The 25719-nt window shown below is 41.0% G+C and overlaps 1 protein-coding gene across 6 annotated transcripts in view; it reads right to left on the bottom strand.

The window, feature by feature from the left end:
* The window catches only part of MAP4K3 (mitogen-activated protein kinase kinase kinase kinase 3), a 64362-nt gene extending 39119 nt beyond the window's left edge, over positions 1-25243 (bottom strand). For 5 of the 6 annotated variants that reach the window (XM_053936952.1, XM_053936953.1, XM_053936954.1 and 2 more), the window contains exons 1-12: positions 25036-25243; positions 17008-17065; positions 14761-14851; positions 11873-11937; positions 9619-9674; positions 6786-6833; positions 4651-4693; positions 3922-3994; positions 1488-1619; positions 1137-1199; positions 973-1054; positions 758-868 (exon numbers count right to left, since the gene is read on the bottom strand). In XM_053936952.1, coding sequence (XP_053792927.1) covers positions 758-868; positions 973-1054; positions 1137-1199; positions 1488-1619; positions 3922-3994; positions 4651-4693; positions 6786-6833; positions 9619-9674; positions 11873-11937; positions 14761-14851; positions 17008-17065; positions 25036-25146 — 933 coding nt within the window. In that variant the 5' untranslated portion in view covers positions 25147-25243. Of the gene's footprint in view, positions 1-757; positions 869-972; positions 1055-1136; positions 1200-1487; positions 1620-3921; positions 3995-4650; positions 4694-6785; positions 6834-9618; positions 9675-11872; positions 11938-14760; positions 14852-17007; positions 17066-25035 lie in introns of those variants that run through there. The other variant, XM_053936957.1, reaches the window with a different exon arrangement.
* Positions 25244-25719: the final 476 nt, after the last annotated feature.

Here is a 25719-nt window from a genome sequence, read left to right as displayed (position 1 = left end):
AGCTAATACCACATCTATCCTGAGAATTACTGTCATAGAAATAGGGAGAACAGGCAATTGTCAACATCTCCTAGGTCCAGAGTCCCAAGCAGCAATCCTGTCCATGACTGAATGGGAAATTAAGTGAAGCCCTCCATGAGCTGGGGTAGGAAAAAATACTGGAAATGTCAGTTTCAGATACAGTTGCTAAATGAACAACAACTGCATGAACAGAAGAACCTTTTTAATTATACCCGAATAATGGGATGGGTTTTGGTTTTCATACATTAAATGCTTCACCTTTGAGTTTAGAATTATTTAAGAATTATTTTAAAATGTAGTACGGTACTCCTCAGAGTGGTAGCAAATTCAGATCAACTTCACAGCTCTGCAGACTATCCAAGCATTGGATATCCAAGCACAGATTGCATCCCCCTAAAAGCAGCACAGGTCAAGTGAAGACCTGTCACCACAGTGGGCAGTACCTGCCTTCAAAGACTACTGACAGAGAGAAAACTGTTTCAAAATTGTTAAGAACAGCAATGAACAAAATTTTGAAGTATTTAAATCTGTTTCTCTTCAAGCTTCCCTTCCCAAAAATATAACGATTTTTGCTAAGTGCCTGTATGAGTGAGAGAGCAGCACAACTAACAGTAAAAGCAACCCTTGAGACTATTCCCAGATCACAAAAAATCCTGGGGCTCAATAAATCACTATAATTTCGTTTTGCTAGCAAACAAAAACTTAATCTGATTCTATGATTAAAAGCTATTCCTACCTCAGGATCATCATCATCAAAATCATGGTAAGTGGAATGATCAGGATTATTCATTTTATCCAAAAGTTCAATGGCAAGACTTCGATTTAATGGCTGGGTAACAAAGGGATGCTGAAAGACAGAGGGAAACACAGAGATTAAAATTCCAGCCACTCACATTAAGCATATTTTAATTTCAGAACTTTAAAAAAGACCCCTCATAGATAAATTTATACCTGTAGCAACTTTTCTGCTGTAGGTCTTTTTTTAGGATTTTTTGTAAGTGCCATTTTCACAAAATGATGGAAACTATTGGACCTGTAAAACAAAGTGCTAAACATTAAAATCAATTTCCAAGTACAGTACATTCATTATCTACTGAAACAAAGAAAGTACTTACCATTTCATTTTGTCCTTTAATTTAGGAGGCTGGAAGTTGCTTTTTGTCATTAGAAAAAGTGCTCTGAAAAAAAAGAACAACAGCATTTCTGTGGGTACACTGCAATACACATGAGATAAATTATTCAACCCTTTATTTAACAGGCAGGAAGAAGCCCCATCAGTTTAAGAGGACTAGGACTTTATACACTTATGCACCAGAAGGAGTTGTTAAAATTTCTGTTCACTCAGAACCCTCACAGCCCAGTGCCCTTACAGTACACCCAAAACCCACAAGCACACACAGCCATCTCTTCAAATGGATTATTTCATTAGCTGCATTTACCCAACCAAGCTCTAACCCCTTACTAACCTCATTGGATGTAGGTCAAACATTGGAGGCTGAAGTTCAGCAAGCTCTATTGCAGTTATTCCAACTGCCCACAGATCACAGAGTTGGTTATAGCCACCTTTCCTTTCTACTGCAGCAACTTCTGGTGCCATCCTGAACAGTAAGAGACTTTTTTTAGGCCAACTTCTCACCACAAATGAAACATTCTTTGTACACATAGTATTCTTTTCCTTAGAGCTCTCAATCTATCAGGTCACATTTTATATAGATATACACACACAACTGTGTGTAAAAAATTATGCAACATACACCTGAAGTTTCCCTCTTCTAATAACTAACAGGTAGTTTCTACAATGGTCATTCAGGAGTAAGTGGATGAAATCAATCTGTCTCAGACTAAGTACTATTCAACAACCAAAGAGCCTAAAGCATAATTATTCGACTACAATAAAATCCACGATACCCAAATTTAAACACTGCCCAGAAAGTGATCCACTGACTTTGAAGATAAAATTCTAATAAGACAAAAAGCAGTAAAATGTCAGCTTTCTTGTATCCTGAAAGCATGAGACTCATTGTCACCTCTGCATAGAGCACTCCTTGTTTGTAAAGTCTGTCTCACTCATGTCAGGTGACCTCTTTATGTCAACAAAGTGGTTTCACGTTCTCAGGTGGCAAAAATGAACAAACATAACTGGCACATAAATAGGAATACATAAAGGGAGTTATTTACTTGGAATTGTCACATGTTTTTAATGGCCAAAGTGAATTATGAATTTGACTGTCCTATGCAGCCCTACAAGGTGGCCAACATGTTAGTATTTCTTAGCTTTAAGTTTTATCAGTCCTGATCACCTGCAAAGTAGCACTAAATAACTCAATAAATGTTAACACAGATGAAGTCACTTAGAGAGTGCTCCAGTAGATGATCAAGCAGCATCTCAACTGATGCATTATTCAAATACAGATATCCTGTGGTCACAGCACTGAGCCTGCCAGAGCTCAAGGAGTGTTTGGACAATGCCCTCCCACACATGGTGTGACACTTGGGCATGTCCTGTGCAGGGCTAAGAGTTGGACTCAATTACCCTTGTGGGCCCTTTCCACTCCTAACCTGTAGATCTGAAAACATCAGCAGGTTTGGTGGTAGAACTTACTTCACGTGCATAACTAAACTATATTTAGACACATTTCTTCCTGAGTTCATTAAAAATCCCAATCAGTCTAAAACAAAAATGAGGGAGTTACCCCAGGAGAGGGGAAACATGGGTTAAACATTTAAATGGAAGGTTGCTAGCACTGCAGTTCACCTGCCCTGAGACACATGTAGATCTAATCACCACTAAAACATTCACATGGCCTGTTTAACTGAATTTTCTTCTCTGCCATCTCAAAATTTTTGCTTCCTTGCTTCTGTTCTCAAATCTCTGAGAAGCTTTGCAAAGAACAACTGATGCTTTTCATCAGCATTTAACCTATGTAATACTTTCAAATTTATTACTTAAGGTCCTTTGAGAAGCCTGGCATGATTTGAAAGTTACAGGACTTTCAAGCACTGAGGTCACCCAGACATCTTGGGAAAGAGACACAAACCAATCACATAATCATGACTGATGGGTGTTTGTGCTATTCTGAAAGGGAAGTGAAGCCTTGGTGTGAAGAAGAATGCTAAAAATACTGTGCTGGCTATTTCAAGTCAATACTTGAACATAGGGTTTTTTCATTATATATATATTTTTATCTTGCACCTACTATGCTGTCAGACTACAGAATTTCAGTATCTGTCTGTGAAACATATGACAAAAGTGCTGTTTTACAGTAGAGAATGTCTCATGTACTTCAAGGTGAAAGGGGGCAACCACTTTCAGTAGGAAAAGGATAAAATGAAAGGCAGAACTTCAGATAAGAAAAATTACACACACTAGTTTAATGGGGAAGAATAGAGATGCAGCACAGGTAGAACTGTATCACAGAATTCAATTATTTTAGGTACAAAAAGGAGAAAATGGCTTAGAGAAACAGTTCACAAACAACAAAAGTCTGTGGTTCTGTGAGGACAAAGGAAACTCATCAAGTAGAAAAGCTGTATCTAGGCTGGAGGGGAAATAACATAAAATACCAAAATGAAAAATCAGGGAATAAAAAAAAATATTTAAAATCAAAGTTAAAAGCAAGCAAAATTGCTGTTAGTTTTTAGGTTTTACTAAATTAAGATAAATTAGTCAACAGTGATGGCACTACACAGCCTTTCAAGTTTTCAGAGGATTAAAGCCTTTTCTGACACTCAGCTAATTCAGGATTTGGAATAAGTAACACAGATATGATCACCAGAAAGTCTGACACAGCCTTTAGTGGTTAGTCTACCCAGGAAGTGACAGAGCATGCCTTTATCACAATTTTTCAACAGTATTATATGTGTTACCATTATATTAATGGTCAAGTAAAATACAGTTACCAATATGGGGTGCCAATGAAGGATTTCCTTTTGGCAATTGTAGCTGTTATCTGCGCAGATACTCCAAAATCAGCTATTAAAAAAAAAAAAAAAGGTAAAAACAAAATGACAGTTAACAAGTGATTTGATGTAATTAATTGTTAATGAACACAAGTTTGGTTTCCCCACTGTGAAGGGGTCCTTAAATACACTGGAAATATTTAACAAAAAATAAAAACCAAAAGCAAATAGTAGAAACTTGGTCTGTCTCAGATACCATTGGTCAGCTCCCCTCAGTCACTTGCCAAACATGCACAGAAATGTCCCTCAAACACACAAGGAAGAGGAGGCTGGCACAGAACACCCAGCAGGTACATGAAGGGTTTTAATAAGATAGAGCATCTCATTTTGTGTTACCAAAGAGATTCTCTCAGATAAGCTTTCAAGGTATATTTCACATTTAAGGACTCTGGATGGTAAATTTTATTAAAAATGTATAAAACCCTGTGATTTAACTTTTATTTTTCCTTTACAATAGCAGATCTTTTACCTCACTGTTCCAAAATTACTCCAACTAATCCTCATTTACTAATTTGATGGTTTAGTTAGACACCACCAGCAAGATAAAAAGAATTCTGATATTCAGTAATTTCTTACATGAACCATCACCTCATTAAACAAAACAAAGCACACTGCTTCTTAGAGCACATAAAAATATTAATTTTTAAGCAGTAAGATGTATTAACTCACCTAATTTTACATGTCCATTATCCGTTAAAAGAATGTTTGCTCCCTTTAAAAAAAGAAAAGTTTACTTGAATTAAAACATGCCAATTCCTCCAAGACAACATTAAAAAGAGAAATATGTGGGATCTTACAGCAAATTAGGGGCCAAAGACAAAGCAAGGATTGTGTTCAATAAATCTGCAGCCTTATCAAGGAAATATTTGTGAAATTAGCAAGCTGCCATTCTGTTATTAAAAAAATCTCCTCGGATATACAGTGTTTTTCATTAATTTTTAGTTTAGCCTATGGTACTACAGAGTTTGCATTGCACACAAAACCTCTCAATAAACAGTATTTGCCTGTGCTGATTAATTCTTACTTTTTTCTATTTACAATGACTCAAAGGAAACAGGAACTCAAAAGGTCAGAGTGGAAACAATTTCATTTTCTTTCCATAAGTAGGAGCTCATTTTGTCTTGTTTGAGAGCCATGCTTACAATCACAGCCTTAAGGACCTGCCTCAATAATCAAGCATTTAGCAAAGCTACTTCCGTCCTTATGCAACAGAGATTCTGTTTGTGCTGGATTTGGAGAGGTCATTTTTGTGTGCCTGTGTGCTCCAGTCACTTCAGCTCAATAACCAAAATTAACCCAAAGCGGGGGTTTATATTACAAAATTACAAGATAAAAGGACTGAGAACAAACCTGATTTGTTGAAGACTGAAACCTACAGGTTTCAGGCTGAGCTGAGTGAAGGTTAGAGCTGGCTAAAGACAGTTGCAAACATCAGCACTGCACCACTGCACTGCCCATCAGGTAGATGGACAGGCAGCAGAGATGAACTTCCAAAGATCTGTGTTTTCACAGATCATGGCTTTGCCCAGAGCAGGAAAAGTCAGGCCTGCAATAAAACACAGCTAACTTGGCCCACGCTGCACAAGCACAGTTAATGAGCTTGGCAAACAGTGTAACAGCCCTGCTTACATGCTCTTGACCTTGTTCACCTTTCAAGCTAACAGGACAGGTACTCTAAACATGGAATTTAGCTACTGAGGGAAGCAAACAGTTCAGCAGTCAGGCAATCTGCAGATGATGACAGTACTTTTCCATGCTCATGAGAACAGATTTTAAAAAAATCTTCACAATGTAAGCACTGCAAGCATTTATTAGCACAGTTCTGCATAGAAAAGATATCTATGGACTGTATCCTTACAAGCATTCTATAAAGTATAGTGGAAAATATTTCATTTTGGTGCCTGAAGTAATCTTTCATTCAGAAATTACTTTTGTGATTGCTCAAAACTCACATATTCTTCTGCAGCCATTGAGAACAACTTGGAATCAGGCTGCATGAAGGCAACTACAGTTAAAGCTGCTGGGGAAAAAAAGAAAACAAAACCAGCCAAACCAACAGCATGCAACAACACAAAAGAATATGATGATTTACTGTCAGATTTCTAGGAGGAAGCCTGCCAGGTTTGGAAGGGCTTTGGAAAGACTAGATAGTAAAACTTCAGGAACAAAAAGTCAACAGGAAGCACAGAAGGAAACTATAACAGAGGGTAAGAGTCTGAACAGGCCACTTTTGATACAGCTCTGCTGAGATGGAGATTTAAGTAAGTCAGAACTAATAGCCTGATTTGCAGCACCCTCTCTATTTTTAGCATGCGAGGGAGGGGACAGAAGCAGTCTCCAAGAACCGCAGAGAACAGCAGCCTCTGCCCTGCAATCTGCTCACCACGACGCAGGAAGCCAAAGCAAGAGCTCTGCTCACTAGCTGGTTCAAAAAGAAGGGGATATGGAGCTCCCTGGAAAAGCTGTGGGAAGAGCAAACTTTTCTTTTGCACAAAGCACACGCCCTGACAGCCACCTGAACACACACGGCTCTGGACACCAGCTGATGGCTGAATATCACAGCACTGGTCCACATAAACAGTTTGAGTGGCTCCAAGGAAAAGAACAAACTATTTCCTTGCATATATTTTAAAGAAAGATTTTTTTTTTTTTTGCCTTGGGCAGAAACTTTTACTTCTTTCTAATAGATTAAAAATCCCTACATATTCAGAAATGTACTGAAAATTGATATGTAACAATAAAGACAACTGGAGGTGATGTAACCTATTTTAAAAGCACCAAAACCCCCTTCAGTTTTCACTTACCTTTATATCTCTGTGCATTTTTCCTTTACTGTGAAGGTAATATAGTCCCTGCATAAAATATTTAAATAGTAATTTAGTCCAACATTTTTCATTTGACATACATATCTTATTTAATTACCACATATATTTAGGATCCAATTTAATAATCTAAATGACTCACTGACTGAAGAACATTTTTATATTTCAGTGTAATTTGCTGTAAATCTGCAGATTCAATAGATGTAGCAGCATATCTAATATCTTTATATAAAGCACCATACCTAAGTATCTTTATATAAAGATATTTAGACATTTATCTCATATCTAAAACACAGGACAGATAGAAGTAATACCAGTCACAACACCTACTGGAAGAAGAGTATGCCCCAAACAAGTTTTTCTCTGGACATGGCAAGTGTCACCTTTTTAGACCAAAGTAATTACTGGCAAATGGTCTAGGAGTCTTCTATTCAGCAGTCAGATCACTGGACCACTAGTAAAGCTCCCTCCTGTATCATTACATATTTCAACCAAGCCTAGAAGTGCTGGCAGGCAGTGCTTTGGGTCCAACACCAGGCTTCAACTCTATTTCATGGATTTCTGCAAAAACATTCGGCCGCCTGGGTCTCCTAGCAAAACATTTTAAGACTCGACACAAGTTAGAAATGAAGTTTAAATTCTGGAAGAATTCTGTAGAACCAAATCCCTGCATGACAAATCAGAGACTGTGTCACTTTGGACACTCTAGGCTTATCTCTAAAATTCTCTTCCAGAAGTAAAATCACACACGAACATCTTCCTTGCTCTGTGACCATGAATCTCCACAAGACTCCATGTTCATGGGAAATATCCATGTAAAGACTCATATTTTTTTGCCAGTTCATGCAATACATCAGAGAGTTGACTGCAAAATTTAAAGTGTAATTAATCAAAGCATCCACCAGACCACTGCAATAACTGGCAGTAGGCAGAAGAGTCCCATGTACACTCCTTAAATCTCTGGATGCTACTGGCATACAAAGGCCATTAATTCACACATTTTTAGTACTGCCCTGGAAGAATGTGAAGTCACCATTTTCAAAACTGAATGTCTGGAGACAATTACTTTAAAGGTTATATTTAAAAGATTCATATTTTCAGAATAAAATCTCACGGATTGCAGCAAAATGCATAGCAAGTATATTTTGAAAATGGAGGATTCAATGGGCTTCTAAATATGGAAACTGAATGTTAACATCAGCATCCAAGTGAGACTCTGGATTCATGGACACTGGTGGCAAAATTAATGTTGGACAAATTACTTCTATGGATGGATAATAGCCTATATTCTCAGACTTCTTACTCGAGAAAATGGTGTTCCATTATAAGCTGCAAAAGATATCTGAAACTACATGCATTACATTTGGTCAGTATAATAAACATGTATTTATATACAATTTAAAATATAGAAAAATGGGTCAATGAATAACATTTAGAAAACACAAAACAGTAAGCTTTTTTCTCACACACAATTTATACATATTAACCAAGATATCTTCCCACACAAATAAATAGCTTCATTAATTCCATTCTAGACTACTCACTCCTCCCTATCTAAGAAGACTATGGAATTGATTGATGGACTCTCTGGTGGGTAATGAATTGCTAAATGATTGTATCCAGAGAGCAGTGGTAAACAAGCTCAATGTCCAGAGTGACAAGTGGTGTCCCTCAGGGTCCCACACCAGACTGTTGATACAGACAGTGGGATCAAGGGCATCCTCAGCAAATGTGCAGAGGTCTCATAAGAAAGATGGGGACAAACTTTTAGCAGGGCCTGTTGTGACAGGACAAGGTGTAATGGTTTTCAAGCAAAGGAGGCTAGATTCAGGTTACATGTAAGGAAGAATTCTTTTATTATGATAGTGATGAGCTACTGGAAGAAGTTGCAGAGAGAGGTGGTGGATGTCCCATCTCTGGAAACATTCAAGGTCAGGTTGGACAGAGCTCTGAGCAACCTCATCTAGCTGAAGATGTCCCTGCTCATTGTGGGGGTGGTCTTTAAAGGCCCCTTCTAATGCAAACCATTCTACAAGTGTCTAAGAACAAAAGGGTTTAAAGATTCAAAACCCTTAACGCTCCCAGATGTCACATAAGCCTGATCTGTAAGTAATGAAAAGTGTCACATCCTGCAAGTCAGAAGGCAGCAGTCTCTGGCATAACAGGGAGATGCCAAGTGACAGCCAAGGGAGGTGGCTTGGAACAGAGCTATCTAGAAAGAGTGAGAGGCAGCACGTCTCATCTGATGGCATTCAACAGGTCTGCGTTCACTACAAGTCAAGAACTGCTCTCTCACTGAGAGGCAAGACATCCATCAAAAAAGCAGTTTCTGATTAAGTTTTACTGCTGTATTGAACCTGTAGCTTAGGAAAGAAAAATGAAAGCTACCATACCCACAGGGAAGGCTAATGACTTCAACACCTCAAGCACACAGGCAATTTTTTTTCCTATTGGCACAGATCAACTATTAGATATACAAAACTAAGTGTCTTAATTTTCCTTCAAACGTGCAGTAACTAATTTATACCATAAATACAGATTAAGAAAACATTCTGCTTCCCCCCTTTTAAAAACAAATATAAAATTAACAGCAGAAAGATGACAAGAGCTTTCCTCAAATGATCCAGGGTAATTGAGGTTATGTAATTATACAAATTTCTAGGCTGTAATATGGGACCTCCTCAGAAGTCTGAGAAAACATTGTGTCATCCAGTTCCTGGACTTCCATGGCATCACATGTTATTTGTAGCTTTTATTCTTAGCTTTTAATATTTTTACATTAAAGGACAACCACAAGAATCTGAGGAGACACTACCTGTAGTGTTTCTCTGCTAACATAGGCAATCTGCTGTTCTGATAGTGGTCCAGTCACTGAAATGGAAGGGAAAAAGAAAAAAAAAAATCTCAAAATCATGTAAGATACCACCCATTCCAAATTCATACCTCAGTTACTTCCATTCACACTGATAGGACCTTACACTATGAGTCTCTTAAGTAAATGTGCTTAGTCTTTATCCAAGACTGAGCATCCCAAAGACATTTCTAAAAGCCAAAAATGTCCAGTACTGTTGGAATGGAAACTACTAATTCTTCTGTATTTAAATCTCACAGTACTTAAGAGGAAAAAGAAGCACAAGTAATGATTTAAGCCTAACTCTTTCCCCTGAACAAACCCATTGTGTTCTTCTATAGAGGGCTGGACTTTCAACTCAGTGACTCAGAGCTGCAGCCAACTCTGTTCAGTCCCCTTTGAGCCCTGGGCAATCCTTTGTATCATTTGTGACCTGCTCTCTCCTTCCATCCTTCCCACTGCCAGAGAAACTGTTCCCTCCAGCTTCTCAGCCTTTCTCTGAAATCAGCTGTCAGCACTGCTGCTCCTGGGCCTGCCACACCAAGCACCTTCTCAAACTCCCCCTGTAAGCAGGTTCAGCAGTTTCCCAAGGGAAGGAGGAGGATCCAACTTCACTCAAGTATCTTAGAGGAAAACAATTAAATTTTGAACGAATATGCAAATCAAACAGTGAGCAGTAAGCAAGGAATGGTCTGTGACTCGACCCGGTCACTGGACTTTGATCCTGAAATTAAAGGGGTTTAAGACGAGGAAATGCAGTCCTGACTGTAAGCTTTTCAGGTTTTGCACAGAAAACAAAGAGAAGTTGGATGGAGTTTCTCAAAGGACACTGAAGGAGTAGAACGTTAAGAATGAATCTAGATTAAAGAATCTAACTGCTTAGCTTCTACAATTATTAGTATCATGCAATATATCTTCAAAGTAAGTCTACATCCAACTTCTCTCTGCTGAAAGAAAAGCTCCAAACCCACGGCTGAACTATATATATTGACACCCACAGTAGGAGTATCTAGGCACCTATTTTTGTTTTGAGAAATTTCATTCTGATTAACTCAAATGACCTGAGATTACAGAGGCCTATAGTTCAACTGGAATAGGACTCTCTAAAACATAATAAAGACCAGAAAAGAACCTTCCATTCTAACTACCAGCAGAGAAGCCAAAAATCAGCTGCAACGGGAAGCCACTCCTGTAGACATCTGCTCAGGCATTTATGTGGCATGAGCTCATTTCCTACTCTACAGGTGTTCCACAAAACAAAGCCTATTAAACATGATGCTTTTCTCAAAATTAGCAGAGTTAAAGGATCACCAAGGCTGCACTCAAATGAATATGACAGGAACATGGCATGAACTTGTGAATTGGTGCTTCTTTTAATTGCACCCAAGGTAAACATCAAAAGCTGCCTATGCACAAGAGACCCTCACAATGTGAAATCTTCACAAGTCAGAATATAGATAGACTTTCTCAATAAAAAACATCACCTGAGAACCCCAAAGCCATTACTCACTTAGAGCATACTCCTTTCCTACAAAGGTCTTAGTTCCAGGGCAATAAAGTCCTTCAAAACTGATTTTGTCTCTTGAAAAATAGCAAGCAGTTCATTGATCCTGTCTTTATCCAACAGATTCACAGATAGCCCTTGTTTCTTTGACTGCTCACTGAAGCCAAGCCTAAAGCAAATATAGAGACCACCTTTGCTTTTCGTATGTCACACATCCAGCTTAAAAAAACCCTAAAATTTTTTTAAAATACCCTAATGGAATACAGTACTGGTATACAAACATTTAAACAGTTTACAAAGGACAAGAGCATCCATGCTAATCAATCCACATACCTAGGTCTTTATAGGAAGTAGTATAGATTATACAAAAACAAAGTTCAACAGCTCAGAAACAAAACTATGAAGCAAGACAGTACATCAAGACATCAATTTTTTCTTTTTACAATGTAGTATTGTCTAATTTTACTTTGAAAAGCAGTGATGGGCATATGAGCCCCTGAAGGATGGAAATAACGTCGGCTGCTAAACCCCTCCCACTAACGTTGTTTATAAAACCCAAACCAATTAAGTAAAAACATAAGCTAAAATTGACCTTCAATGAGTTATTATGGATACTAAATTTAAGATTCCCCCTCTAATTCCAAAACACTGCAATCATTTCAATTTTTGAAAATAAGTTGCATTTAGATTTTAAGGAATAAAGTCTTGACATACCATGATAAATATCCTGTAGAGAGCCACCTCCACAGAACTCCATGCAAATCCATAGCTTGTCTCGTCTAAAAAGTGAATAAAACCATTCATTAGCTGTCAGATTTGCAGAGGACTTGTAAAAGGTAAGTCAGAGGACTCAAACACCATAAAACACAACACAACATGCTTTGTATTATGGAAAGTACAAGTCAAATAATGAGTATAATTTAGTCTTTATGTGACACTTCACTGTCTAAACAGTAACTAATGAAATAGTCAAAAATATTTTACTTTAATGAAGCAATAAAAACAGTATTAGTGAAACATTCACAGCGATTTTTGTTGAAATACATTTTCCTGAGAGACAAAACAGATGCGGGTTCTTATTTCTTCCTCATTTTCACTTCTCCACTTTTTTTTCATAGCATAGGAGTTACCACAAACAAGAAACAAACACAAAACAAAAAGCCCCAGGCATCTCTCAATCAAATTTATTTCACAGCAAATTAAGTGAAACTGTAGTGATTTAGTTAAAGCTAGGCAGAGCAGAGCCCATGCTGTGGGTAAGTGCCTGCTCAGATAAAGTCTTTTCCTTCAAAAATACCTATGGATATTTTTGGTGGCAGGGTCAGATGGGAAGTTATTCAGCTCTTCTTTCCTTACTAAGAGAATCAATTCAGTGGGATTCACTGCACCTCCACAAAAGGTGCTTTCCAAGAATAGACAACGGGCTGAAGGATTCAAAGGTATCTTCTATCATGGCCATTAACTCTATTTTCACTCAGTAATTTTCATTGGTAAGATGCGGCCACAAAAAGGCACCATGCAGAGCAAAAAATCTGGGACTTGCCTAGTCATTCCTGGCCATCAAAATACTCAGGTGGAAAAAAAAAAATCCCATACAACCACCTCAGAGCAGACAGTAACACAGGAGAAGCAAAGGCTGATGGTTGTTCTGCAGCTCCCTGATGACCTGGTCTTCCTTGTCTTGCATTCATAAGGCTCTGTTAGAACAGCTGAGACACATTTGTGACAGGGTTTTTGCAAGGCAATGGTGGAAGTGGCTGAACTTATCTCCTGAGCTGCAAACAACAAGTGTTCTCACCAGCAGGTGACAGCTAGAATATCTGCTGCTCCAAGGAGAACTCTGTCTTTCTTGGATCTCCTCCTCTTTTATGTCCAGAGTGCACATGGTCCTCAAAGCTACATTCCCACCCTCTAGGGGTGGGAAAGGTATTGTCCAAGCATTACAGGAGTTTTAAGCAGCAGAATTCCCTGGCTGTTAACTCCATGCATTTCAAGGGGTCAATTAAAGCCTTGCTTGAAATAATATTAAAGCTTTCCACTGAAATAGCTGACCAAAGCCAAACATAGAAGCAGTGTGACAACCCATGCAAGAAAATTGAGTAAGACACAACCACTGAAGAGACATCTCCAAGTCCCTTCTTTGTTCCCCCCAATGATGCAAGATCAGATAGGGACACTTTTGGGGGCACTGGACTCATGGGCCCATGTGGCTGCATCCTGTTTGATGCCAAAAGTAGCAGCACTGTGGAAATGGGAAGAAGCCAGAACCCTCCCAGCAAAGTAAGAAACATGAAGCATTAAAGTGTTGCAAATTCTCACTTTTGCTTACTGGGCATTCACTTCCCAGTGTGCAAAAGCCCTACAGAAAACAGAAAAAGAACATAAGAGGATCAGAAGAGGTGACTGCATTTCTTAGTTTTAATCTAGCCTTTTATCACTGTGCCTAAACACTTTGAGACAGGTAACATCCCGTCTCAACTTTGAGACAGATCCCTGTAACATCCAAGAGCAACAGTGTAGAGTCTTTCTGCAGAGCAAATGGTCTGAGCAGCAAGCAAAAGAGAGACAGGGTCAACAGTACCATTGAGGGTCTACAACTTAACACCCAGGCTAACAGGAAGGCAGAAATGTCACTGTCTGAAAAATCCCTACACAAACAGAAGAAATCCTTGGGGAACAATATGCTGGTGACTAGCAAATATGGGACAATAGTATTTTTCTTATTCTTCTTAGCATTGAAATATGCTTGGAAAACAAAAGGTCAGACAACAAAAGGTCTCAAAGACAGTGACTTGAATGCCCAGACAAAAAAATAAAGAAGCACTCTGCCAAAGAAAGCGGAGGGGACCACAAAGGAGTGTAAGACAGTGACAAAATATATAGCATATTTGCCAAAATTTAATTCTCAGTCTTCAAAGGTATACTTTGATAGTCTAAGACAAGAGGGAAACTTTTCTTTTAAAGAAAAACCACCTCCAGCTTGAGTACAGAAGAGGTAGTGTATCAATACAAAAATGCTAAAGATATTTGAGTACAACAATAGTAGTTGTGCACTATCTGTTTTCACAGGAAATTTAAAAAATCATCAGAAGCAGCTTTTTATTAGTTATGCTAAGCAATCTGTTCCCACTATGACTAGTTAAAAGAAGTAGCTGGTAAGACAACTGAACACATTTGTCAATGTTTCTACAATGCAAATAACCTCACCTCCAGAAACAAACACAAAACCTTCACATTCTGGTCAGAAGTTCATATGTTGGAAAAACAGACATTCTACTGAAACTGATTTGAAAGATACTATATACACAGACACTTCATACTTAGGATACTTCTGCTTCATTTTCCACTTAGATTCAAAGCTTTTAAGCATCAACTCATTAGCAAGAAAACATGACTACGTGGTCACCAAACCATTTTGCTGGAAGAACGATTATTTAGAGAGAGACACTGTAGTAAATAGAACAGATTTGAAGGTGAATTAAAAAAAATACACAAGTGGGTAATACTTGGTAAATTATATTTTGCCTATGTCACCTTATAGATCTGTCCTTTACAAGGGGACAGGGACAAATTTTTAAGTGAACAAAAGAGACAAACTGTACCTGAGATAGCTGCCAAAATAAGCAACAATGTTCGGATGTTTACAGTCTTTCATCATAATGATTTCCTGCTGCACAACAGCAAAATCTTCTCCTGAAATGCAGTAGAACGAGTATTTTCTTTGGCCTGGGTTATAGTCACATCTTAACTTTCAGCACATGTTTATAAAATAAACATTCTCAGTAATTAAGACTAATTATCTGCAAGTTTCACAGATATAAATCAGCATTTATTAGCAAGGGCTTAGCAATAAGCAACAGTATTCTGAAGTTTCATTCTGGGACAGATGGACCTCACATCTGCTGATAGCTCTTACAATATTGGCCATAGTTCTTTCTCAAGTCCTTATTTTCCCTGAGACCCCACTGTGTCCATCTGCATAAGCCCTGCCAATAGCCTGGGTTCTTAAAAACACAACAAAACTTTGCTATTTTTGGCCACATGCCCACACTCATTAGCTCATCTTCTGAAGCAAAAAAAAAAAAAAAAGAACCAAAACAAGCCAAAATCAGTCACTAGAAGACTCCTGCTGCAACATTTCATCAGACTCCACAAGAATGTAAATTTATGGACTATAACTCACATCCAGAAAACATTGCCACAGGGGTGACATCTACCTGAATCTCCCCATTTGGTACCACGGTTGTCCCAGTCTTTCTATTAAAGGTTCTTCCCAGATGTGTACACTGAGAAAATCATGTGTGAAACTGAAAACACAGCTGAGATGTTTTTCTTTTGGGAACCTTTTAAGTTTTTCCCAGTACATTAACATACTGATGACCTATCCATTGAGTTATTTATAACCAGAAATATGATATTCCCATGTGTTTTATTTAACTGACAGCAAATTTCAAATCATAAGCTGCAAGTTAACATCTATCTGTAGTGTGTAGCTGATAGCTTCCTGTCTCCTGGCTAGACTTTTGAACACACAGACACTAAAGAACAGAGGAATTTATTTTCACACATGGACCTCCCTGAAAGGACACAATTCTTCCAGTATGTGACCAGCATTTTCACTGCATTCAAAACAAAAATAGTGTAAAGCCTTAAAGCAAGTCCCCAAACATTGTTAACCCTCAGTTTGCACATTGTACACTGATCTGCAAAATTTCCACAACAGGGCAGCTGAAGCTTACTCTCTGAGCACCACTCAGGTTTCCAAAGGCTGCCAAAAAATATTTAAAAGTGTAAGATGCCAATTGTTCACCCATCACCACAGCAAGGGGGCAAGTTCCCCCAGCTGCAGGGCATCCCCATGCTCTGCCCATAGCACAGTTAGCTGGACTGATAACCCATATCATGCACAGCCAAGGACTCCAGCAATGGGAACTGACATAAGAAAAACAAAGAAGCAGAACTAGACAGCAGCATCTGAGATCACACTTTCAGTGTGAGCAAAAGAAGTGTGATTAACATACACTTTTTGAACTACCTAGTAACATACTGTTCTGTCTTGAACTTTTAAATGTGTATCCCCTGTGAAAACACAACATTTCTAACCCCTTCCAGAACTGTAAGGGGGGGAAAAATAGAAAAAAAAAACCTAATACCTTCTTTCCCTTCTTGCCCACATAGATCTTAAGGATCAAACTAGGTAGTTAAAATATTACACACACCCCAACATTAAATCTGGAACTGGAACACCAGCAGTTAGAAGTTAGACAAAAAGTCTGGATGTTTTACTTCCCAGATTAATCCTATTCAACAGGCCTACTCTTATTAATAGAACAGACTTTGCAGGCTGAGAACTGATCTGTAGGCCACATGTGCTTTGTGAAATCACCACAGAAGCACAGTGCAAGCATAAATCTAGCAGACAGTGAAGTCCTAATCAGAGCCTCCAAAAGATTTTCAGGAAATGTACTCAACTCCCTAATGTTCAGCTATTATTTCACCCTTCTTTTTAGTTCTTCCTCTACTCTCTTACCAGGCAATTTCTTTTTGCCTTGCTGTCTTCTTGTGTTCTAGGAATTTTTATAACACGTGGGTCAAACACAGGACAAAAAACCCCACAATTCTCAGTGAAATTTTAATCAGCTTTCACTTAATTGTTCTCTAATTACATTTTTTCCTCTTACATCTTATTTGACATGGTCTTTTTTTTTTAGAACAGTGTATTTTTCCTACACCAGAAGTTACAATTATCCCTTCTTTCAATAAGCAGACTTGATTGATTTTGTACAATTGTTATCTTAAGCACAAAAATATTTCGTTTCTGCAGCCTACTTAGTTAAGAAACCACTTACCTGGTTCTAGTTTTATTACTTTAATTGCTGCAAGCTCACCCGTGTTGACATTTCTAGCCTATAAAAAGACAAAAAAGGAGCATTTAGAGAGCAGAATGCAGCATCCACCTGTGCATTCTTGACTTGATGTTCTCTGACAGCAGTAGTCAAAGAGCAACTGAGGTACACAAAGGTTTAACACAGTGGGACCACTTGCTGGGGAACACCAAACAGCTGATTTGTACTGAGAGCTGAAGCTTTAAGTCTGCTCAGGAAACTACAATGCCACACAACACTTGAATTATGCAAGTCCTCAACCACGCTGTGCTTCCCTATGAAAACCCATAAACAAACCAAGCACTGAGAGAGGGAAAAGCAGGTGTAACACACGTGGGTCTCTCAGCAGCCAAGGGATCCAGGGCACACCAAGGGCTGTGCTCTGCAGTGTGTGGGACCACTTGCACACAAATGAGCAATGCAACACTTCTTCCCCATTTTGCTATGTGCAAGGCCCCTTGAACCTTCCTCTCCACAAACAACAGCCTCCCGTTCCTTTTTTGAACCCTCTGAACCCTGTTGCAAAGGGTTCAAAAAAGCAAGGCAGCAACAAAGGAATTAGGGAGCATTCCCCTCAAAACGTTCCCTTCAGACACACAGCAGCCAACTGCAGCAGCAATGACTCAGGAGCTTCACTGCATTTACACACACAGAATGTTCTGAACTGGAAGGGATCCACAAGGATCATCAAGCCCAGTTCCTAAGTGAATGGCCCATACAGGGATCAAACCCACAACCCTGATGCCATTAGCACCATGCTCTGACCAACAGAGCTCTGTCCTGCTGAAGCCTCGGTTCTACTGAGCAACCAAGGAAGCTGTATTTTTGAAAAGCCATTAGGAAGCAACATAAATTACTATAAAAATCATTTCTCTTCTACAACTGTACCATTTGACTTCTGATTGAAAACCAAGAAGCCATCTGTCCAGGGCTTTCAGAGGATTTCTGTGTCCCAGCACCCAACCATGGACAGAAGGCAGCAAAGCTGCTTCCCAGCACTCAAGCAGCAGCTCCTGAAGGATGCCCAGCTACAGCCTCCTCTCTCCCCAAGGGAGGCTTGCTACCTGGAGGAGTACAGAATGCAGTGCCCAGGCTACCTCCATACAGGGCTCAGAGCCTGCTTTTGCAAAGGCCAGAATTACAGAACTTACACATGTAGCCAGGGATCCATACCTTATAAGATGCTAATAAGTCTCATTTAAGTCACTTTAGGAAGTCAGGAATTCAGAGCCTTTATGGACTCACCAAGCATGTGCAAGGTTTGTTACATGGCAGTTGGGACCTTGTTGTGGAACCAAAACTGGAGGGGAAAATACCCCTGAAGACTATAAAAAGTAAACAAGAAAAAAGTCTGGAAATAAATGCAGAGGGTATTCCTGTGTTTAGAGATTTACTCAGCTCACTCCTTGGACAGTTGATCTCAAACCTCTCACTATTCTTTGGCTTGGCAACACTGCTGCAATGCTGGGAGCACTGGCATTTGCAAGTAATTTGCAGGCAGAGAGATTCTGAGACCAGTGGGAATCCTATGAAAGTCAAGGAGTCCAAACCTGATTGTGGAAAAAAACAGTTAACAAATGCATTTTCTCTAGCAGCCTTCTCTGTAAGCCATTATTTATCCACCCCACCAATGGCAGCAATGTCTCCAGACACCACTGGTGGAAAAAGATGCACAGACATTAAGAACAGAAAAAACATGAGCTTCTTTCATCTGTACCAGAGAATAAAGGTAATACATGAGAAAATGTCACCACTGAAGCATAGGAGTAAAAACCCTATTTCTTTTCCCAACATATTCTCTTCACAGCAAGAAACAAACAGAAGCAAAATGTTCATGAACCACACATCAGCATTTTTTAGCCTCCAAGACAAACAGGAAAAGTTACTGAAGCTTTAACAAAGACCTGTGATCATCAGGGGGGCTTGTTAATACTTACAGACTTGTTTTAGGGCAACTTGTACTAATAATATGATCAATGAGATACAACTGTAGTGGATACAAGTGAGAAGATCCTGAAGTTATACACTCTGCACAAGCCAGGATGGAAACACTTCACAGGCCTCAGAAGCCCTGCTCATGATTTTTTGTTTTATTTATTTTTAACAATACTGTGTCCAGCTGTCAGGAGTTTGTGTCACTGACTATGGCTCCATAGGTCACTATACTCTACAGAGTGCTAGGGCAAGAAAAGAAAGACAGAAGGTTTTCCTGGGCTTATGAAAGCCAGAAAGGAGGAAGAAAATCTGATTTAATGCAGATCACCAACACCTTCAGCAACAGCAGCTACCCTGTGCTTAAGGGCATAGATTAAAAAAACATGAGTCCAAGTTGAGAATCTGCATAAGTTATAATTTTGTATCTTGTTCCATTTGGGTTATCAGCATTGAAGGTGTTATCAATAGCAGGAATATGAATTGTCTTTGTTAATCTGAGTATATAAAAAGATTATTCTGATTGTGGGGACAAAAGGGCTCCTTGTAAAGGCTAGGGATGAGAACAAGGTACCCCTGACAAGGTTTCACTAGATCTCAAACACCTTTCAAATCATCAGCTGTGAAGCAATTCCTCCTCCAAGCTCACTCCAGTGAGAGACTGAGAATGACTGAAGCACTGTATGGTTTTCAACACCTGCTGGAGCTGGCCGTGACCCTGAATTTGGGGGTGCCTAAGTATGTACCATACAGCACCTCAGAATGTGGAGGACACTGTCTTAGACTTTTATTTAAGAAAATCCCACTGAAATTGCCAGTTGCTTATAGGTTTTGAGACTGGAAAACCAGCAAGCAGTAGGTGGGTGAAGAATGATTTCAAACAAGTACTTCCGAGCTGGCAAAATGCAACTAAAATTTTGAAGAGGCTCAGGTAAGAAAACCCCGGCTCATTTTTTGTTACCACTTACACTCCCAGCCCTTGTGATGTTCAGGTTTACAGCACCCACCCGTTTCCATGAGCAGGATCCTTCAACCCCTTCCTTCAAATGCAGATTTCACTGTGTCAATGGAAATACAGGTTTTCCAGAGGCAAAAATTAGCCTACAATGCCTTTATCTACATGCAGACACTTTACCAAATGTATACAGCATTTAGAGAATGTCTGCTCTTGAAAACTATAGAAGGATGCTAATTCTATCAGCAGCTGAAAGAACAATACTCTTCCAGGGATCTAGACTGCCATCTGAGCAGGAGTTTCACTGCTAGGTCAAGCTGAAGGAGCACTACCTAATTAAACAGGAAATAATTACTAGTGTACTCTCTAACAACAGCAGGATATCAGAAAAAAAAAGTTTTATATAAAAAACCCGCCAGCAAATAGAAATAAAAGCTAAAAACTGTCAGGCTTTGATTATCCTTCAAATGGAAACTGATAATATAAAGCATATAATGCTGCAACACAGCCAAAAAAGCAAAAGTCTAAGACAGGGGTTTCTGGTTTTGACCACTTCCTGTGTGAACTATTGAACAAAATGATTTCTAAACAGGTTACTATTCCATGGGAAAACTGGTCCCAGTGTACAAAGAGGTTTCCTGAGCCTGATTAGCACCACTCTACAGGAAAACGCACCCAAGCGACTCCCCAGCCCTTAGAGCCCTCCTCTTCAGCCTCTCTCAAACCCTCACAGCTCCCCCAGCTAAAAATAATTAGCTTCCACATTCTGGTAGAAAGTGTAATACCACAACCCCACAGCGTGACAATTTTAGAAAGCAATGCTTTGATAAAGTTGATGTTGAACAAAAACCTCTGTGCAAGGCACAGATTACTGGTTAAGGAAACCACAGTCCCAGAAACAAAGCCATATAGCACTTATTTAGTGCAGTAAAAACAGGATGGCAAAACATCCACCTCCCTCTCTGCCTACCTGACAAGCTTCAAAAACCAATTAAAGCTGAACAGAAAGATGTCAAAACACAGACATTTATTCCTAACAAAGTCAAGAAGCTTCAAAAGCTGTAATGTCAATCAGGAAGAATGGAAGACTAACATGCCTATCAAAAAGCATCATTTCAACATTTCAGAAGCAGCAAACTGAAGAAGAATTGATGCTCTAGTGGATCACCCCAGGAAAGAGGAGCAAGGGCACACACATGTAGAGAAGAGGACACCAAAAAATAGAAGCTCATCAAAATTCAGGTTCATCTGACATGGACACATTCTCTTCCATCAACACACAGAAGCTCTATCAATAACCAGACACCAAAATATGAATGGCAGCAGAAAGCAGTACTAGTCAGCAGCTGCTCTCCAGAGATACCCACAGAACCTTAAGTTTCAGCATGAGGCAGTTAAGCTGGTGGATACATGACTTTCCTCACAAAAACCAGCCTCTCTGCCTAAGGGCTGGGGACAAAAACCAGGCTTTCCTTTTTAAAAAATGAGACCTCAAACAATGTGCACCCCTATGAGCTGTCTTCATTTGTTATCTGGCTGAAGCCATAAATGCCAAAAAGAACCGAAAGAAGGTAAACACAATATAATAGATTACCTCTGCAAGAACAATAATCTCACTAATTATCACGACTGTTTGAATTTCAGCAAAATAAGGGCCTTTTTTGCAGTAAGGGGCTGAAAATCTTTAGAAGGGTCCACTTGCACTAGACAAATGACCTGTGAGATGACAAATTAAGTTAAACCTTTATTAAATCAAAGCAACTAATTTTTTTAAAAGATATGCTGAGATATAAATTAATCACATGAACAAAATGGACCTACAATCACCTCAGAAAATACTTCCAAACTCTGTGCAAAACCAGATGTACAGGGATAGGGACAAACAGGAAACCTAACAATACAGTCTCTGTCAGAAAACCCTGTGAAAGCATTTGTGACCCAAACCTTAAAAGAAAGGCACAACTTACAGAGTGTCTGGGACTAGGGATTGTTAGAATGGCAATTTCACAGCAAGAGACAGAAAAGTCCTAAATGTGAGACGGATAAATGCAGAGCAAAAAAAAATTAAGCAACTACCTGATCTGACTTTAGGAATATTTCGTGAAACTGAGCAGGACGGGACATTATCTCTGTTTCACAACCAATAAATCCTAATTCTTCTCTTATGCTTTGCTGACCACCGTATACAATTAAATTCTTTGCAAAAATGAAATAGAAATACAAAAACCAGAAATGACCCACACAAGGAATACATGAAGAACTAAGCAATTCAGGTAACACTTCATCTCTTACAACAAATTTGCACCGGTGCAAGAATATACACATTTTTGTTAACTGCGAATATTTGATAGAGAGCTAATGGCATGACATGTTACCCTTTCTTGCAATGAATCCATTATGATTTGCTCCAAGGTCTTTTTGAAAGCTGAACTTTGGTGGGAGTGCAGACAACTGTAAAGTATTGGCTTGAGCCAAAAATCTGTACTGGCAGTGCACTGACATGTCCCTTTCCAGATACCAGCCTAGAGAGCAGGACTCACAGCAGCAAGATTGCATCCATCTGACCATATCCTCCTTCCCTTCCAACCTCTGCAGTTCAGTCCTCACCACCAGCTCTTAGATCAAATTCAGTGAACTCCAGACCAGCGACTCAGCCTCTCTTTAATATATAAATTTTGGTTTGTTTTTTTTTTTTTACAAAACAAACATTTAAACCATGGCCTGCCCTAGCTCAGTTCAACCAGAACAGAGTAAGAGAAGTAGATGTCACTCTGCTCTGCATTCAGATCCTGAATGCTGTGCCAGGAAATAAGGTTGCAAAAAGTCAGCATTTAGCAAGACTCAACATAACAAGACTGTCAGCTTATTAAGGCAATAATCTTTTCTTGCTAGTAGCAGAAACACTTTCCTACATGGCTCCCTCTGCTAAGGGGGCAAAACCACAAATTACAGCTTGAAGATGCCCAAGTACATGCAGTGCTTGGAACCACTCTGCTGGAATCCCACCACTGATGAGCACCGTTGGCACACAGCTGATTTCAACTCCACATAATTATTTCATCCACCTCAAAGTTCACCTACAGGTGACAGGTGAAGGCAAAAGAAAGAGGCTTTATGAAACCACTCATAAACATAAGGCATTAGTAAGCTCACATGTGGGTGACATTTCAGACAATATTACTACTTCTTTGTCACATTAAAAGTAACTGGCTTTAATTGCTGTTTTTGGGCTATTGTTATGCTCCACTTTGAAGACACCTTGGACAAAACCTTGCCTCAGAATGAAACAGGCAATAACCCACACAAGAGAAAAGCACCTCTTGTTTTCCCTACAGGGTCCACAATCTAATAAGAAAACACTTACCTCTCATCTAGAAGAAATGATTATAATACCAGCCTAGTGTATCCTGGTCCTGCTATATCACCGTCTATCTCAGCTGGTACAGGCAATTGTTAGCATCAACAAATCCATTCTGTGCCTCAAACAAGAAAAAGTCACAAGCAGTGCTAAACACTGGCCATTCACAGAGCACCAAACTGAAGGTTACTGCAATCTAAGTGTGATAAACATCAAGGAAACCTTCACAAATCTTTAACAGGTTTCATATGCACAGTGGTATTGCATACGTAAATATTCCAAACTCTGTGGTTGAAGGTAACACCCTTAAAATGAAAGCAAAAAGACAGATGACTTGGTTAATTCACATCCTTCAGTCACATACAGAACATTGAAAAAAATTCCAATTGATAAGGTATCAGAGTCAATATGCCAGTTAAAAACTGCAGAGGAAAGAGACACGCACAACATAAAACAGTTCGCAGAAAAACAAAAACCCAGAGCATAAGGCAAGTAGACTTGGACAAGTAAAAGGTCAGCACAGCACACAAATACTCAAAGAAAGCTAGCAAGGTGGGGCAAACAACACAAAACACCCTTTCAAATAAACAATTAATAAAGCAGGGAGTTAGCACACCAAGAGTGCAGTAACAAGAGGATTTAGGTCCTGAAACTTGCATGACATTTAAGAGAGATGAGATTAAACCAAAATCAGCCCAACTCGAACAAGATTTCATTCTAGGCACATTCACCTAAAGTCAAAGGCAGCATCAGCACCAGTTCTGTGCACCTCAAACTGTGGAGTGGCTCTGCATGTTTCCCTACAGTCCTGCCTCCCAATGCAAGTTTCCTCACACACACCCTGTGATGACAAAAACAGGCCAGAAGATGCTTGGGAAGCACACAGTTCAAACAGTGCTTCCGCCAGGCTGTACACGACAAACTTCAGCTCTCCCCTCTGCTCCGAGGCCACGCAAGAGCAGGTGACATCCCTATCCCAGGGAAAGGCTGCCACCTCCCAAGAGCCAGCTGGATACACAAATAACAACATACACTGGCAGAGCAGGGAAAAATGGCAAAGTGCATTAGAAAGCCCCTCAAAAACAAACAAACAAACAAACAAACAAACAAACAAAAAAAAAAAAACAAAACAAAAAAAAACCCACCCAAATTTTGTTTAGCTGCTTTCGCATTAGCTTTGATTCTCCTACGTTTGCTGAAGTTATTTCTGAAAGACTCATCCTAACGACAAGAGTTCGCCCTCCACAGGGTCAGTCTCACGTCTCACACCGACACAAACACGACACACCGACATTCCCACACAACACGGCGACAGGAGTAGGGACCGGGACTGACACGATGACATTTGGGCTGGAACCGAGCTGGTAAGTTCCCCGCACCCCTACAGCCGCCGGCTCGCTCTGGAAGACACTCGACCCCCAAGCTCCGCCCGTGACACAGCCGCCCGAGCCGGCACCCAGCAGCAGCGGCCACAGCCGACCGCCGGGGCGGCTCCACGGCCGCCGGGACCGGGCCGGTCCCGCACCGCTCGCCCCCGGGGGTCGCCCCCGGGCACGGCTCTGCCGCCCTGGGGACGCGGCCGGGTGGGGACGGCAGGGCCGGGCGCCCACCGGGGCCGTGGCGGAGCGGGGCGGCCTCGCTGCCCTCGGGAGGGCCGGGGCACGCCGCTGGGCGACAGAAGCCCTCCCAGATTTTGGAGGACCGGGGTGCAGGCGACACCCCCGCCGGGTCGCGGTGCGGCGCCCACCTTGTAAACGTCGCCGTAGGTGCCGCTACCGATGCGCTGGATGAGCTCGAAGTCCTCCTGGGGGTTGCGCCGCGACAGGTCGCACACCCGCCCGCCTCCGCCGCCGCTCATGGTGCCAGGGGAGGCCCCGCTCGGCCGCGACCCCCCGGGCCCGGGGCGGAGACGGGGAGCGAACGCGGCGGCCCCGAGCGCTTCACCGCCACCGCGCAGCCCGCCCCGCCAACATGGCGCCCTCCGCCGCACCGCGCAGGCGCGGGGCAGCGCCCGCCCCCCCCTTCCCGGGGCGGTGCATGCCGCGCGTGCGCGAGCCCGGCCCGGGCTGTGGCGGCCCCGGTCCCCTCACGGCCCGGCGGCCCCGCCCGCAGCGGGGAGCGGCACCGCGGGCCCGGGGACCGCCCGGGGACCGCCCCTACAGCGCAGCCGGCCCCTCCCCGCAGCCCGCCTCACGGCGCAGGAGCCCGCGGGTGCCGCTGAGGACTCGCAAATTCACCAACCCCGCCCCGTGCCCGGGGCCGCTGCAGCAGCACCGGAGCCCGAGGACACCGCGGTGCTGTCCCCGTGCACCGGGGACCGCCTTCCCTGTTCACTGATATCCATCTCTGGCTCTCCAGCTTGGGACAGGGCATTTGCCGGCAGCTGGGTGTGTGTGGGAACCCAGCGCTCCTTGTCCTAGCGCACACAGCT

Source organism: Vidua chalybeata, chromosome 3 (assembly GCF_026979565.1).
Source record: "Vidua chalybeata isolate OUT-0048 chromosome 3, bVidCha1 merged haplotype, whole genome shotgun sequence".
Lineage (NCBI taxonomy): Eukaryota > Metazoa > Chordata > Aves > Passeriformes > Viduidae > Vidua > Vidua chalybeata.
This window is presented reverse-complemented; position numbering and strand designations above follow the sequence as displayed.